Here is a 15932-nt window from a genome sequence, read left to right as displayed (position 1 = left end):
CTGTTGGATAGGGACCATCTCTATATGTTGCCAACTTGTACTTCCCAAGCGCTTAGTACAGTGCTCTGCACACAGTAAGCACTGAATAAATATGACTGAATGAATTATTATTATTATACTTGGTGGGCAGGAGGCGGGGCTGGAAAGTCAGGCACTTTCTGCTTGGGTCAGGCAGTGGGAAGGCAGGCTGATCTGCACCGGACCATCCCCGACCAATGCTGGGTCCACTCTCATGCCTGTGGCAAGTCTGGACCAGGGTGGGCCGAGGCTCCTGGCAGTTTGGAAGATGATGGCTCCTGGAAACACTGAGACAATTGGGACATGCTATGTTCACAGTCACCCAGCTCAAACGGGCAATTAGCAGAAACCAGCCACACACCCCAGTATACTGCTGTGATTGACTAAGTCCCTAGCCAGCTGGTGCTCACCCACACTCAGCCTGTCTTAGTTCATCAGTCAAGATGATTCCCTCAGGGTGGGAGGGAACACCCCCCCAACCCGGCAATCTCGTCATCCTGATTCAGACAGGGTGGCGGGTTGCAGCCTGGACCATGGCAATCCTGTCTCCCACTTACAGTAAGCACTCAATAAATACCACCACTTGATGGAAGAGAAGAGGTGGAGACAAGATGCTGAATGAAATGCACCTGAGAAAGAGAGCTACCTAGCTTAACTGAAGGGGGAATGGGGCTGAAGGGGAATGAGGGGTGGGTTGTATATTCAAAATCGGTCCTTTGCTCAGGATGTAACCCCTCACCTAGCCAGCACTACCAAATGAAAATCTGCTGCCTTGATTATCCAGGCCTTCTTCTGGGGAAACCTCACCAATCCCCAGCAGATTTAAAAATTACTTGCAAAAGCTTAAGTCTTGGGAAGGATCTCGCATCTCACCCTGCTGTTCTTGAAAAGCTGCTTTCATCTTCAAAACACCAGGTTGGATTTCTTTTTTCCCCCCCTGTATCTCAGAGTTAAAATCTTTTTGCTTTCTCTTTGTTTCAGAGTCGGTGAAAAGTAAGTTTCTCATTCTGGCTTGAGAGAAAATAAATGAACCCAGAGAAAAGAAATGATTTTGGTGATGGTCCCTGTATTGGGGTGTATATATAGATAGGTAGATAGAGTCCTTGCTGTACTGAGCTAGAAAGTGCCCTAATCACTTTACCACTGCAGTGTGGATGAAGTGGTACAATTTACTGTGCATAGTTAACATTCTTCCTATTGAATCTTTAAATACTTAAATGCAATAAAATTGAAGCAGTTTTCGAGGACCCGCAGCAGCCAGCGTTACTTTTTTTAAATGTATCACAGCAGGGACTTGTGCATAGTGTGCATTTTAATGCAGATTTCCTCAGTTCCCTGCAGAACTTCATGATACTATTTCTGCAGGGAATTCCAGAACTCTCCACAGTAAATTAATGAAACGAAATTACCATCTTCTATTCACCAGACTGGAATCTGTCAAAAGACTGGAAGCTATAGGCTGGATACAACTTATTCCAAATGTAATCCATACAAGATTTGCTCCTAAGGAATCATTTTAGCCCTTTGTCTTTGAAATATGAACACATATCTAATAATTCCAGGTAAGCGTACCATTTCTTTGGTCTCTTATCTTAACACGTGTATGTATTTTGCATTAGCAATTAGAGGTTGGAAATCTCAACTCAGAGCCCTGAAAGAGAAAGCTCACATTTCATTATCACTTCAATTAAATCAAATTTCAAGATTAAATAAGGGGAGAGGAGGGATTAATGCTGGTCATGTTTTATTGAAGATTATGAAAATAGCTTTTTCTCACAGGAACAACAGTCCAACAGAAAGCACACTAATTAAAACTCAAATGAAAGATCAGGAAAATAATTTGATTTTTTGAGTAATGAATTAAAATGTTCAATGGTGTTTACTGAAATGATGATTTCAACAAAGGTAGATTTTTAAATCTAAGTTCTGATCGTGTTCGTCAATAGGAATCCATTCATTCATTCAATCGTATCTATTGCTTACTGTGTGCAGAGCACTGTACTAAGCGCTTGGGAAGTACATGTTGGCAACATATGTCTATCGATCTTGTAAACCTACAGCTCAATAATATGTGCCCCAAAGACTTGTGTGATAGGTACCTTGCAGGCACTCAGTAATTACTGTGCTTCCTGCCACTATCCCAAATACCTAGTTTCTTGGCGGGAGAATCTCAGGACACAGCCCCAGAAAGTCTGATGCAAACCATCATTGAACCATGCTGCAAAATGCTTCCTTTGCGCCTAATATATAAAACACAAGGAAGATTTAGATTACAGTGTACATGGATGTTAGCAAGAGAACTTTGTCAAAATATTATTACTGAGCTTATGCAGAGACCAGGGAGATTATTGAAATATAGTCTTGCTGATCATTTTGAATCATTATTTAATCATTTTATTATTTTAATCATTCACTAATTTGTGATGAATTCTAGAAAGTAATTCAGCCCTTCTTGGGCTCAGAAAGGGCTGCTTAGCAATCGACTGTTGCTATGTAGAGGGGGCCCCTTTGAGATTGTGTAGGTAATATTGCATTGGAAGATTGGGGGGATGGGAGACAGCTCTGTGTGTGTGTATGAGTGAAGGGAGCAATGATTTGAACAGATTGTTGTTTCTAGCCACGTTCATAGTGTAGTTTCAGAAACAAGGCCAAGCAAACAAAATGTCTGCCCAACTAAGACTATCTGCACTAGGCTGAAATAAAGTATGAGATTTTCCAACCAAAGGTGAAGCAATATTTGTTTCTTTCATTTCTCCCCATGAGAAAAGAGCCACTGTATCCATGGCAAACGCAGAGATGGATAATAAAAATGTGCAGAGTTGGAAAGAATCTTTATTTTGGTGAAAGACTGTTGGGTTGGAAAAGCACCTCTGGACATCTAATATACCAAACACATTCAGGTAATTTTCTTAGGGAAAAATTGGAAAACAATTGTTCAGTTCTCCGCATTCCAATTTGAATTTTCTTGCTAATCCTAGAGTTCAATAATCAGTCAGCAATGGCACAGATGTTACAATTAAAGGTTTTAAAAGAATCACGTCCTCTCTCTCACTCTCATCTCCACTCCAGCTTTGAATAAAAAAATGTGATAGGGATAGATGTAAAAACTATCATCACCACCATCAACCGTATTTATTGAGTGCTTACTATGTGCACAGCACTGTATTAAGCACTTGGGAGAGTGCAGTACAACAGAGTTAGTGGACATGTTCCCTGTCCACACTGAGTTTACGTGGATGATGATGATAGTATTGTTAGGCGCTTACTATGTGCAAAGCACTGTTCTAAGTGCTGGGGGATACAAGGTGACCAGGTCGTCCCATGTGGGGCTCCCAGTCTTAATCCCCATTTTACAGATGAGGTAACTAAGGCACAGAGAAATTAACTGACTTGCCCAAAGTCACACAGCCAATAAGTGGCTGAGCCGGGATTAGAACCCATGACCTCTGACTCCTTAGCCCATGCTCTTTCCACTGAGCCATGCTGCTTCCCTAAAGTGAATTTTATTCACTTCTCTGAATAAAATATCCCAGGAGAAATAACTCTACTTCAAAAATCATCCAATAGCTCAGTTTATGTCAATTTTTTTCTTTAAACCAGACATTACTTTATAAAATAAAAAATGCTATACTAACAGAAAGCATATTATAATCATTTTGGTTTGGGAAGTTTTCCTTATATAAAAACCTATGGGAATATATTTAGATTCATAAAAAATAGAAGATCTCCCTGCTTTTCAAGCATTTAATAGTCCCCATTTTATTCCTGAGTTTTCTTAGGATTGTGGCTCTTTCACCAATTTTAAGACAGAAAGCATTCAGAATTAGGGTGCCAGTGAATTTATCCTTAGCATTATTGATCAGTTTTTTTGTTTTGTTCCTCAGAAAATATGATGTGAAGGTGAAATGTTCCAGGCTTTGGGAAATTTGCAGGGCTTTAGTGTTCAGCTAATTGGGGGTAAGGGCTTCTTCCTTCAAAAGGAGTTTGTGTGTGTGCTCACTGTCCTATTGATTGAAGTCCCATTCTGTAGTTCTGTTTATACAATGAGCGTGAGATAGCTGTCCTTTATACTCAAAGATGAAGTTAGTGCCAGGAAATCCTCTTTAGACTTTTGTAAAAATTTGGAAAAATAAAGGTTCTTAATTTTTCACGAAAATATCAGCCTGCAAAATAGAGCTGTCAATTGTTAAGAAAAGAGAAAATTTCAGAATGAAAAAGTTTGGAAGATGAGATAATCTCACATAAAAACCTAGTGGGAAATACATAAAATGTATCCTAGTGACTCTATTCTATTTATAGCTTTTCCATGTCTTTTCATTAGCACGGCCTTGACCAAAATGAATGTGCTTATTTAAGTTTAATTAAGTAAGCCCTTCATTTTCTCCCAAGTGCATAATGATGGCTCTGTCACTTTTCTTCATAAGTTGCCATTAGGAATATAGAGCAGAGTGTCATTATGAAGTGTTGGAAAGCTGAACAGTGTTTCCTGGGGAGAGAGCAGAGGTGCTGTGTGTACATTTGTTTTCCACGGTGTGTTCCCTGGGCACAGTAGCTTGAACATAGCGAGGGCAGGCGGTACCCCTGACTGGGTGAAAATAGTCTGTTGGAAGTTTGTGAAATGGTGAGTCAATTTTAGTGAATCACTGGCTTAATATTCATTAATAGCTTTTTGGAGCTAATCCCATATTGAATGAATTTTTTTTTTCATAATTGCTACTTTTCAAAAGGGTTGCCAGAGGAGACATTTCCTTTATCTGAAAAATAAAAGGAGAATGACTGCAATTTAGTGTTTTGTGCTCATCTGTGATTTTGTTTTATACAAATGCGGTGTTACCATGAACAGCCACCATGGCTGACTCGACATATCTGGGTGTTCATCCTTAAAAGGATTGTTTTAAGTGATTTTCTTCTTTGGCTATTTGTACATGCATAAAGAAGACAGTGGATAAGAAAATCCAGTATAAGTGGCACTTCCGAGAGTCAATCTTCCAAGTCTTTTTGTTTTGTTTTTTCTTTCTCCCGTACAATTCAACCAAAAGCATACTGTGGGAGGAATCTACTTTCAATTGCCTGAGACTTTATTCGTCAACAAATGGATTTTCCAGTGAAACTATTGGCAATATGGCCTTTTATAATGTGTTTGCTTTACTGAGCATTAACATATATTTTGAAGAAAGCCAACTCCTCCCCCGCCATAATTCAATTAACAATAATGCTAGTGTTTTACTTAGGAGGGCAGGCCCAACCAAATCGATCGGTGCAGTACTGGCTTCCTCTAGGTAGACTGGAGAAGAAAAAGATGTGCAATATTGTTTGAACGACAATATTTAAATAAAAGGAATATTTTTCAATGAAATGCTATGATAAAATACTATTCAATTCTTTAGCACCTCTCACTTCTTTCTCCAAGAAGTTTCTCCGGGCATTGTGGGTTCTCTCTTTAACCGTATTTCATGCAGACCTGACATCTGCTGATTTTTTGGCGCTGTGCCTGTCCATCTTTTAAGGTGCTTGGTGAGGGAGCTGGTGAAAACTGTAATTCTGGTTTCACTGTCGTTAGCCAGAAGCTGTATTCATTGGCAAAAAAATGACACGTTCCCTGCCGCCCTTGGCATTCAATGAAGGGGGCTGCTCGGAAGTCTTCAAGGCAGCTTCCAGGGGACACGAGGGACTGTCCTCCTCCTTGATCTCCAGCTCCTGTGTGCTGAACAGACAAGACCAGCTTTAGAATATAAATTAGGGAGCAGAAAGGGGCCCAGGCAGAGAAGAACTCAATAACTGAGTGGACAGATCAACCAGGGAGGAAAAGATCTGGCCGAAACCTAACTCGTTAAATTTTTTTTAAAATTGTCAACGCTGCTGAGAAGAGGAAGTAGGGCCCACCTTCCCCAAATAGAAGCAGAGTTTCAGAAAGTAAAAGAGGCTTCTTGTACATTGCCCCCAAAGCAACTAAAGTAAAATCACGCAAGCAACTGAAGCCAGTTCCCAATGCAGAAAAACTGAGCCCGGTTCATAAAGGCTTTCCAGAGCTAGATCTTATTGCCTTTCTATAGTCTCCAATAGTTCATAGGGTTGTTTTTTAATCTGAGGTGAGAGGAACTGAAAACGGGCTTTAAGAAATGGAGCACTTCAGTGGGACTAAAGAGCTGTAGACATACCATTAGGAAAGAATAACCTATCCAGAGGCTTCTCCACGATACCGGACATGGTGGGATGGATTCATCTTGGCTGTGAACGGCCACGGCCCGGGCCGGGGATTCGCACACCACACACCGGCTAATGTACGGCTGTATTTTATCTTCAGAGAGGGGCATCATGGGCAGAGGAGCAGAACTTGATAGCCAAAAGGATTTATCGTTTCTCCTGGCATAGAAACAGACGTGATTGATGTTGCAGTAAGCAAACGGCATCGTGCTGAACATGGGAAGACAAGATCCCGCGAGACCTAGGAAAGAAAGGAATTGCCAAATTCCCAACTCAGTTGCCATGCAGTCATTCACCAAAAACTTTACCAAACTTTTCAAAATCAGAAGGTCCCGGTGGACAAGGCTTACAGGTGGTTCTTGTGGCATGTCTATCAGCAACAGTTTATATAGTCCAGGAAGCTGATGCACCCTACCCAACTTTCCTCTAAGACCTCCTGGTGACTAAATCTACTCTCTGATACTAGAACTAGAAGTCAGGCCCATTTTATTTACCAAACTGTTAGAGACTGGTTGCGTTACCAGGCAGCCAATCAATTCCTGAATGGAACTGAACTGTATTTCAAACCACCTAATCAAATTTCCAGGTGAATGTGGGCAAGGGAATTGCAGAGAGGGAAGGAGAAGCTGCACTGCCCGATAGGGAAAGGACTAACTCCCCACATTTCATAGCAATAGGAGGTTGTTTGGATGGAGTCCATACCTAGAGGATAGACTATGGGCCTGGGAGTCTGAAGGACCTGGGCTCTTATCCCAGCTCTGCCATTTGTCTACTGTGTGACCTTGGACAAGTCACTTCACTTTTCTGTGCCTCAGTTACCTCATCTGTAAAGTGGGGATTAAGACTGTGAGCCCCATGTGGGACAGGGACTATGTCCAACCTGATAAGCTTGTATCTACCCCAGTACTTAGTACAGTGCCTGGCACATACTAGGCACTTAACAAATACCATAGAAAAAAAACCTTGCAGGAATAATGCTTTCTCTTCCCTCTGACCCCCACAGGCCACAGCCATGTGCTATTTCTGCTCTGAGGGCCCTTGGTGTGTCTTCCTCAGTCTGTATGGGCAAGGCAATAAGGGGTTGGTTTTCTGGCTGTGGTTTAAATTTCAGTTTTTCCTTTTGAAAACTCATCCTTCTCAAAGTATTCCTCTTTTTTAAAACTAAGTATATCTTGTGTATTGTTTGCTGGCAATTAGTGTGTCTGAAAATTGCCTCTCAAACATATTCATGAAGGCCTCAGAGATCCAAACACTTCCAATAATTATGTCATTTATTAATCAGCTGCTGGGTGCTGAGCATTGGGGCAGATGCCAGACTATAAGATTGGACAACAGTTCCTATCCTATAAAGGGATCATAATCTACCTACTCCCAATTTTACAAATGAGGAAACTGAGGACCTGAGGGGTTAAGAGTATTGCCCCAGGTCTCATAGTAGACCAGTGGCTGGTCTGGGATTTGAAACTTGGTCTCCTGACTTCCTGTCACTAGATCACACTGACTCCCCTCAGTAGAAATGCCTTTCAAATCCTGGCCAGATTCTTTATCTCCATGATTTTTTGAATATTTTGCCTCAGTGTTTCACACAAGCAACAGCAATAAAATCTGCTAAGCCAAAATGTCAGTTTTTAGAGACATGCAGTGGAATTCCCAATATTACGATCAACAATTGCAAAAAGATCTTCGTGTAAAAAACATCACCTATATATTAACTTATACATGATTTTTTTTTCAAACTCTGCCCCTGTTATAAGGGATCTCAGTAGAATTGTATGGAAATATCTGCCATCTAAAATTCTTACCCAGATCTTGATTATGTGCTTTCTCCTGGCCTTCTATATAAAGCAGACTGTACCCAGTCCACAACTTGGGCAATCCATCAGGACATGAAGGTACTCTGTCTGTCTGACTATGGAGAACCAGAAGGAATCCGTTAAGGTATTCAGTTCTCGGCCCTCTGGATCCTGGATCGCCAGTTGGGCCAGGGGGACCTTGCGAAGAGGAAAAAAGACAATGAAACAAATCCATGAATTTTAAAGATGCCCATTTCACCCTTGTCTATAAAAACACCAGTGGACTTCACTCCTCTTTCTGTCTTCAGATCCTCCAACCTGTAATATTATTTGAGAAGAATTCACATGTAGGGATTTTCTTTCTTAAACTACCACCTCCTTTTTTTCAATGAAACCATTCTCTATACTGCTCAGCCCACCAGGAATCCTCAATATTAAATAAGCCAAAAAGGTAAAGTCTGGAGAGGGCAGCTTCACAACCTTGCGTTGAACTATGCTCAATTTTGCTGTAACACCTGCTTTCTGGGAGTTAAGGGACATTCATCCGACAAAGCCAACCTTTCTAAATACAGTGCCCAGCTTCAGAAGAAATGGCTTGTGCACAGGCTCATGGTGTCAAAAGTATCTAAGGGAAAATCGAGCTACATTTCAAAGAAAAACATTTAACTTTGTAACCGTGCAGTTATTTTACTTTCTAAGCAAAAAAAAAAAAAAAAAAATAGATCTGAAAAGCAGTTTTCCCTAATATTACTCCAGGGAACCCTTTTTATAATTTTCTGTACTCTCAGAAAATGGTACTCTGTTGTTTGAATTTGCATTCAGAAAGATGCTAGTACTGTACTTATGGAAAATGTCAAAGTTAATGAGCACTGCAAACAGAAGGTCCAGGGGTGATACCATGCTACTGACAGTGGCACATAAAAAGAACTCTGTCACACTGCCCTTCCATCAGTTCTTAATGGGACCCCATGTTAGGGTGAGTATCCTCAAATTGATTGGGTTTTAAATAGCTGGCAGGTCGACCAACTGAAATGGGGAAATTTTGCCTGAGGGTAAACTTACTCCATGCATTTTTCTAGGAACTTCAGGAGAATCTAAACAGCAAGCTAGAAACTTGTGGATTTATTTGGTTTTCTGGCCTGTTTCCCTCCATTTAGGTTTGCGTCTGCTGGAGATCAGTGGTTTTGTCAGAAATTCATCCTGGAGAATGGTCCTGATTGAACTGGGTGAGTTATTCTAATCAGGTCTTTGTTAAAAAACAAACAAACAAAAAACATACTTGCTCTTAGTGGGAATGGAACATTCTTACCTGGTGGCCCATCACAGCCTGGTTCACCTGAGTCTCCCTTTTGTCCAGGTGCTCCCGGGGATCCAGCAAAGCCATCTTGACCTCTCTGGCCATCCGGCCCTGGTTCACCTTTAAGTCCTAGATAGCCATCCAAATCATGGACTCTTTTAATGCTTATATTCCAAAGTCAACTTAGTAACAACAATAATAATTATTATGGTACATGTCAAGCCTTTACTAAGTGCCAAGCACTGTTCTAAGCACATGGGTACCTGCAGGTTAATCAGGTTGGATACCATCCCTGTCCCACATGGGGCTCACAGTCTTAATATCCATTTTACAGATGAGGTACTGAGGCCCAGAGAAGTTAAATGATTTGTCCATGGTCACAAAGCAGACATGTGGCAGAGCAGAGATTAGAACCCACATCCTTCTGACTCCTAGGCTTGTTTTCTCTCCACTTAGCCATGCTGCTTCTCAGCAGCCTTTTGCCTTGAGGCAAAACTGCTGTATACTTGCCCCAAATAAGTTGAAAAGTGGAATCACGGACACGACACATGGTGGTTTTAGTTAATGTGAAGAAACGAGGTCTAGCATGGTGAATAATATGGAGGAGACCAAAGCACAATTTGAACTATGAGTGAGAGGTGTCAGTTTTGCGTGCTGTGGGTAGGACTGGATTAGGGAAGAGTAGCAGAGTAGGACTGCAATGGAGAAGCCAATGGGTGCACAATATGACTGGATATATTGAGCCCCTGAGGAAGTTGGATGACGTGGCTCAGTGCAAAGAGCATGGGCTTTGGAGTCAGAGGTCATAGGTTCAAATCCCAGCTCTGCCAATTGTCAGCTGTGTGACTTTGGGCAAGTCACTTAACTTCTCTGTGCCTCAGCTACCTCATCTGTAAAATGGGGATGAAGACTGTGAGCCCCCCGTTGGACAGACTGATCACGTTGTAACCTCCCCAGAGCTTAGAACAGTGCTTTGCACATAGTAAGCGCTTAATAGATGCCATTATTACTATTACTGACCATGAAATCGGGCCAGGGACTGAATTAGATACGGGATTGATCAGCACTCAGGAATCACTGAAACACAGTGCTGATCAGAGCTGAAACCAGGAGTATCCTGGGTTAAAGCGGGGGATGAGAAGAGGTGAATCTTTGGGGGCCCCAAGTTATATTGAGGAAAGGAGAACACTGGATGAGAATGTAAATCCTTTGGTAATGCTGGGAGAAATCATAAGTGGGGGTGGGGGGGTGAGTTTGGAGAGAGGTTGGGATGGGCATGTGTTACAGGAGACGCTCCTGATTAGGATTGAACACACAGGAGGTCAGAGTGCACACATCAGTAGACTTCAAGAACCTTACCTGCGATGAAGATGTTGGCTGGCCATCAACTGGGCTACTTGTCTTTCATATACAGTAAGCAAGACCAAGTGATCATGCTCTAGGTTCAAATTACTGTCTCGTTCAATTAATTTCCTATCCAAATCCAGATTTTCTCCAACTTTGCTCATTGTTTTGTCATTAATTAGGGCACTAAATGAAGTGGGGGTTTTTACAGCGTGGCTCAGTGGAAAGAACACGGGCTTGGGAGTCAGAGGACATGGGTTCTAATCCCGGCTCCACCACTTGTCTGCTGTGTGACCTTGGGCAAGACACTTAACTTCTCTGGGCCTCAGTTATCTCATCTGTAAAATGGGGATTAAGATTGTGAGCCCCACGTGGGACAACCTGATTACCTTGTCTCTACTAAGTGCTTAGTACAGTGCTCTGCACATAGTGAGCGCTCAATAAATATGATTGAATGAATGAATGAATACCCCAGTGATTAGAACAGTGCTTGGCATATCATTATTATTATTTGTCAAACACTGTTCTAAGTACAGGGGTAGATACAAGTTAATCAGATTGGATACAGCCCCTGTCCCCCATTGGGTTCACAGTCTAATTAGGAGGGAGAAGGGGTATTTCATCCTTATTTTACCATTGAGGAAACTGAGGCTTAAAGAAGTTAAGTGACTCACCCAAGGTCACACAGTAAGCAATTTGCAGAGCTGGGATTAGAACCTCTGACTCCCAGACAAATGCTCCTTCCACTAGGCCATGCTGAACTACTGTCAGTTTGGGGCCTCCAGCCCAGCAGAGAATGTTTACTATAGCACAACAGGCTGCTAGTGTTGGGACGTATTGAAATTCCCAGTCAGAGCAGGAAATCAATCAATCAGGCAATGAGTGGTACTCATTGAGTGCTTACTGTGTGTAGAGAGCTGTAATAAGCACTTGGGAGAGTACAATATAAAAATAAACAAACACATTCCCTGCCCTCAACGAGGATATGGCACCATAAGAGTTACCTACTGACATTTGTTTGGTTTTGAAAATAACAGTAGAACTGCACATCTTTCCTATAGCCCCTTAGACAAGGTCCTTCAGACAAACAGATCTTCCCATGATTAGCAAATGATTGTAATAGTCATTAAGTGCTTACTATGTGCCAAGCACTGTACTAAACTCTGGGGTAGATACAAGATCATCATCATCATCATCATCATCAATCGTATTTATTGAGCGCTTACTATGTGCAGAGCACTGTACTAAGCGCTTGGGAAGTACAAATTGGCAACATATAGAGACAGTCCCTACCCAACAGTGGGCTCACAGTCTGAAAGGGGGAGACAGAGAACAAAACCAAACATACTAACAAAATAAAATAAATAGAATAGCTATGTACAAGTAAAATAAATAAATAAATAAGTAAATAGAGTAATAAATATGTACAAACATATATACATATGTACAGGTGCTGTGGGGAAGGGAAGGAGGTAAGATGGGGGGGATGGAGAGGGGGACGAGGGGGAGAGGAAGGAAGGGGCTCAGTCTGGGAAGGCCTCCTGGAGGAGGTGAGCTCTCAGCAGGGCCTTGAAGGGAGGAAGAGAGCTAGCTTGGATGGGCAGAGGGAGGGCATTCCAGGCCCGGGGATGACGTGGGCCAGGGGTCGATGGCGGGACAGGCGAGAACGAGGCACGGTGAGGAGATTAGCGGCGGAGGAGCGGAGGGTGCGGGCTGGGCTGGAGAAGGAGAGAAGGGAGGTGAGGTAGGAGGGGGCGAGGTGATGGACAGCCTTGAAGCCCAGGGTGAGGAGTTTCTGCCTGATGCACAGATTGATTGGTAGCCACTGGAGATTTTTGAGGAGGGGAGTAATATGCCCAGAGCGTTGCTGGACAAAGATAATCCGGGCAGCAGCATGAAGTATGGATTGAAGTGGAGAGAGACACGAGGATGGGAGATCAGAGAGAAGGCTGGTGCAGTAGTCCAGACGGGATAGGATGAGAGGTTGAATGAGCAGGGTAGCGGTATGGATGGAGAGGAAAGGGCGGATCTTGGCAAGATAATCTAGTCCTATGCAGGGCTCACAGTCTTAAGTAGGAGGGGGCACGGGGATTGAATCTCCATTTTGCAGGTGAGGGAACCAAAGAGCAGAGAGACTGTGACTTGCCCAAGGTCATAGAGCAGGCATAAGTGGCAGATCTGGGATTAGAACCGAGGTCCTCTGACTCCCAAGTCCATTCTCTTTCCACTAGGCCAGCAGGGTGGTCATGAAGGCACTATGAGTGCAAGAGGACATTTTCAGGCCACAGGAAAAATGATCCATTAGATGCAAAAATAGGTACCTTGACTCCTGCAAATTGTGGGTTCACAGTCCTTATTACTAACTCCACAGCCTTTTGCCCCACTAGAACGAGGTGAGGATAAGGAATTTAATGACAGTTCTTTTTTGAGAAATTCAACGTTGCAGTAACAAGCATGTATACAACAAACCACTGTGATTTTATACCTGATTTATACTAGTACCACCACCTGATAAAACATTTCCAAGTAGGTTAACACCTTTATTTTCTTTCTAAAGTGGCCTGACTGATTTTTGCCAGGCTCCACCAGAAATGAAGTAAGTACCTTATTTGAGGCTAATTCTTTTGGCTATTTAGCATGAGAGAGAGAAAGAGAGAGAGGTGCGTCTGTGTATGAGGTGGAAGCGGGGTGGTGTTCTCACTTTCCACAGAGAAAAAACAGGAAGTGAATTTCATCCTCATCACCCCAGCACTCCCTATTTAGCCAAGAGTTGTTATTATTAGCCACTGTAAACACCCTCCTCTTCATGAGGATGAAATGAGGAACCTGCATATCATCTTCGCTGTCATTTTTGTGATGAAGGACCACAGGAAATCTCTAGATGAATGTTTCCTTTTTGATCTGTGCAACAAATGGGAAGTTTTGGTAAATAATCCCTGAGAGTACAGGGGCAAAAAGGGGTTTTCTGGATTAGTGTGGGTATCATCTGGCAGACCTAGGGAATGTGTGGCAGTCAGAAGTGAGATGGCTCTCTTTAGATCAGAGGCTGTAGCAAAAGTCCCCCACAGATCTTTAGTAGTTCTCCATTGCTTTTCATAGAAAAGGGAAATCCCTGACCATCACCTTTTAGGTTCTCTAATCAATCAATCAATCGTATTTATTGAGTGGTTGCTATGTGCAGAGCACTGTTCTAAGTGTTCGAGAGAGTAAAACATAGCAGAATTGGTAGACACATTCTTTGCCCACAAGGAGCTTCAGTCTCTTTTCTAAGCAGCTTGCAGTCTGCTTTAGAGGACCAGCATGGAAGTGGAAGAACATTGGACTGGGTGTCAGAGGACCTGGGTTCTAATTCTGGTTCTGCCATTTGTCTGTTGTGTGACCTTGGGTAAGACACTTAATAACAATAATAATAATTACGGTATTTAAGCGCTATGTGCCAGGCACTGTACTAAGCGCTATCTGTGTCTCAGTTACCTTATCTGTAAAATGGGGATTAAGACTGTGAGCCCCATGTAGGACATGGACAGTAACCAAGCTAATTAACTTGTATCTTTCTGTGGCCTAGTGGAAAGAGCATGGGCTTGGGAGTCAGAGGACCTGGGTTCTAATCCTGGCTCCGCCACATGTCTGCTGTCTGACCTCGGGCAAATCACTTCACTTCTCTGTGCCTCAGTTACCTCATCTGAAAAATGGGGATTAAGACTGTGAGCCCCCATAAGGGACAGGGACTGTGTCCAACCTGATTACCTTGTATTTACCCCAGTGCTTAGAACAGTACTTGTCACATAGTAAGCACTTAATAAATACCACTATTATTATCACAATTATTATTATTACCTCAGCTCTTAGTCCAGCACATGACACATAATAAGCATGTAGCAAATACCATTAAAAATAGTCTAGAGCGGGAGACAGGCATTAATATGAATAAATTATGGATTTGTACATAAATGCTGTGGGGCTGAAGGTGGCGTGAATAAAGGGTGCAAATCCAAGTGCAAGGGTGACACAGAAGGGAGAGGAGTAGAGGAAGTGAGGGGTCAGTCAAGGTCGGCCTCTTGGAGGAGATGTGCTTTTAATAAAACTTTGAAGGTGGGAGAGTGATGGTCTGTCAGATATGAAGGGGGAGGAAGTTTCAGGCCAGTGACGGGATATGGATGAGGGGTAAGTGGCAAGAAAGATGAGATCGAGGTACCATGAATAGCCTGTTATTAAAAGAGCAAATTGAACCTGCTGGCTTGTAGTAGTAAATAAATCAGGTAAAATAGGAGGGGGTGAGGTGATTGAGTGTTTTAAAGCGTATGGTAAGGAATTTCCGCTTGATATTGAAATGCGTGGACAACCACTGGAGGTTCTTGAGGAGTGGGGAAACCTGGACTGAATGGTTTTTTAGAAAAGCGATCTGGGCAGCAGAGTGAAGTACGGTCTGGAGTGGGGAGAGACAGGAGGAAGGGAGGTCAGCGAGGAGGTTGATGCAGTAATCAAAACAGGATAGAATACGTGCTTGGATTAATATGGTAGCAGTTTCGAAGGAGAGGAAAGGGTGGATTATAGCGTAGTTGGGAAGATTAAACTGACAGGATCTGGTGACATTAAATATATGGGTTCAATGAAAGAGATAAATGAAGGATAATGCCAAAGTTGTCGGCTTGTGAGACCGGGAGCATGGTGGTGCAGTGTACGGTGATGGGAAAGTAAGGGAAACAACATGGTTTGGTGGACATATGAGGAGTCTGTTTTGGACATGTTAAGTTTGAGGTGCTGGTGAGACATCCAAGTAGAATGTCCTGAGGCAGGAGGAAATGTGTGACAAAAGCGAAGGAGAGAGAACAGGGCTGGAGATGTAGATTTGGGAATCATCTACATAGAGGTGGTAGTTGAAGCCACGGGGATGAATGAGTTCTCCAACTCAGTAGGTGGAGATGAAAAATAGAAGGGAACTCAGAACTGAGTCTTGAGGGATTCCCACAGTTAGGGGATAAGAGGCAGAAGAGGAGCTCACAAAAGAGAGTGAGAAGGAAGGGGCAAAGAGACAGGAGGAGAACCAGGAGAGGACAGGGTCAGTGAAGCCAAGGTTGGATAATGTTTCCAGGAGAAGGGGGTGGTCGACAGTGTCGAAGGCACCCGAGAGGTCGAGGAGGATTAGGATGGAGTAGAGGCCATTGAATTTGTCAAGAAGATGATAATTGGGTCCATGAACTGGACCTTGAGGGGCTCTCACAGTTAGGAGGAGTCTCCTAACTCCCTGGCATTGGGTTCCATGTAATTTATATATT

At 42.8% G+C, this 15932-nt stretch overlaps 1 protein-coding gene across 1 annotated transcript in view; it reads right to left on the bottom strand.

The window, feature by feature from the left end:
• Positions 1 to 4201: 4201 nt before the first annotated feature.
• Positions 4202 to 15932, bottom strand: part of COL4A4 (collagen type IV alpha 4 chain) — a 123571-nt gene continuing 111840 nt past the window's right edge. Inside the window, exons 44-47 of the mRNA XM_038749161.1 lie at positions 9325 to 9441; positions 8025 to 8213; positions 6177 to 6463; positions 4202 to 5722 (exon numbers count right to left, since the gene is read on the bottom strand). Coding sequence (XP_038605089.1) covers positions 5459 to 5722; positions 6177 to 6463; positions 8025 to 8213; positions 9325 to 9441 — 857 coding nt within the window. The 3' untranslated portion in view covers positions 4202 to 5458. The remainder of the gene's footprint in view (positions 5723 to 6176; positions 6464 to 8024; positions 8214 to 9324; positions 9442 to 15932) is intronic.

This window comes from Tachyglossus aculeatus, chromosome 7 (assembly GCF_015852505.1).
Source record: "Tachyglossus aculeatus isolate mTacAcu1 chromosome 7, mTacAcu1.pri, whole genome shotgun sequence".
NCBI lineage: Eukaryota > Metazoa > Chordata > Mammalia > Monotremata > Tachyglossidae > Tachyglossus > Tachyglossus aculeatus.
This window is presented reverse-complemented; position numbering and strand designations above follow the sequence as displayed.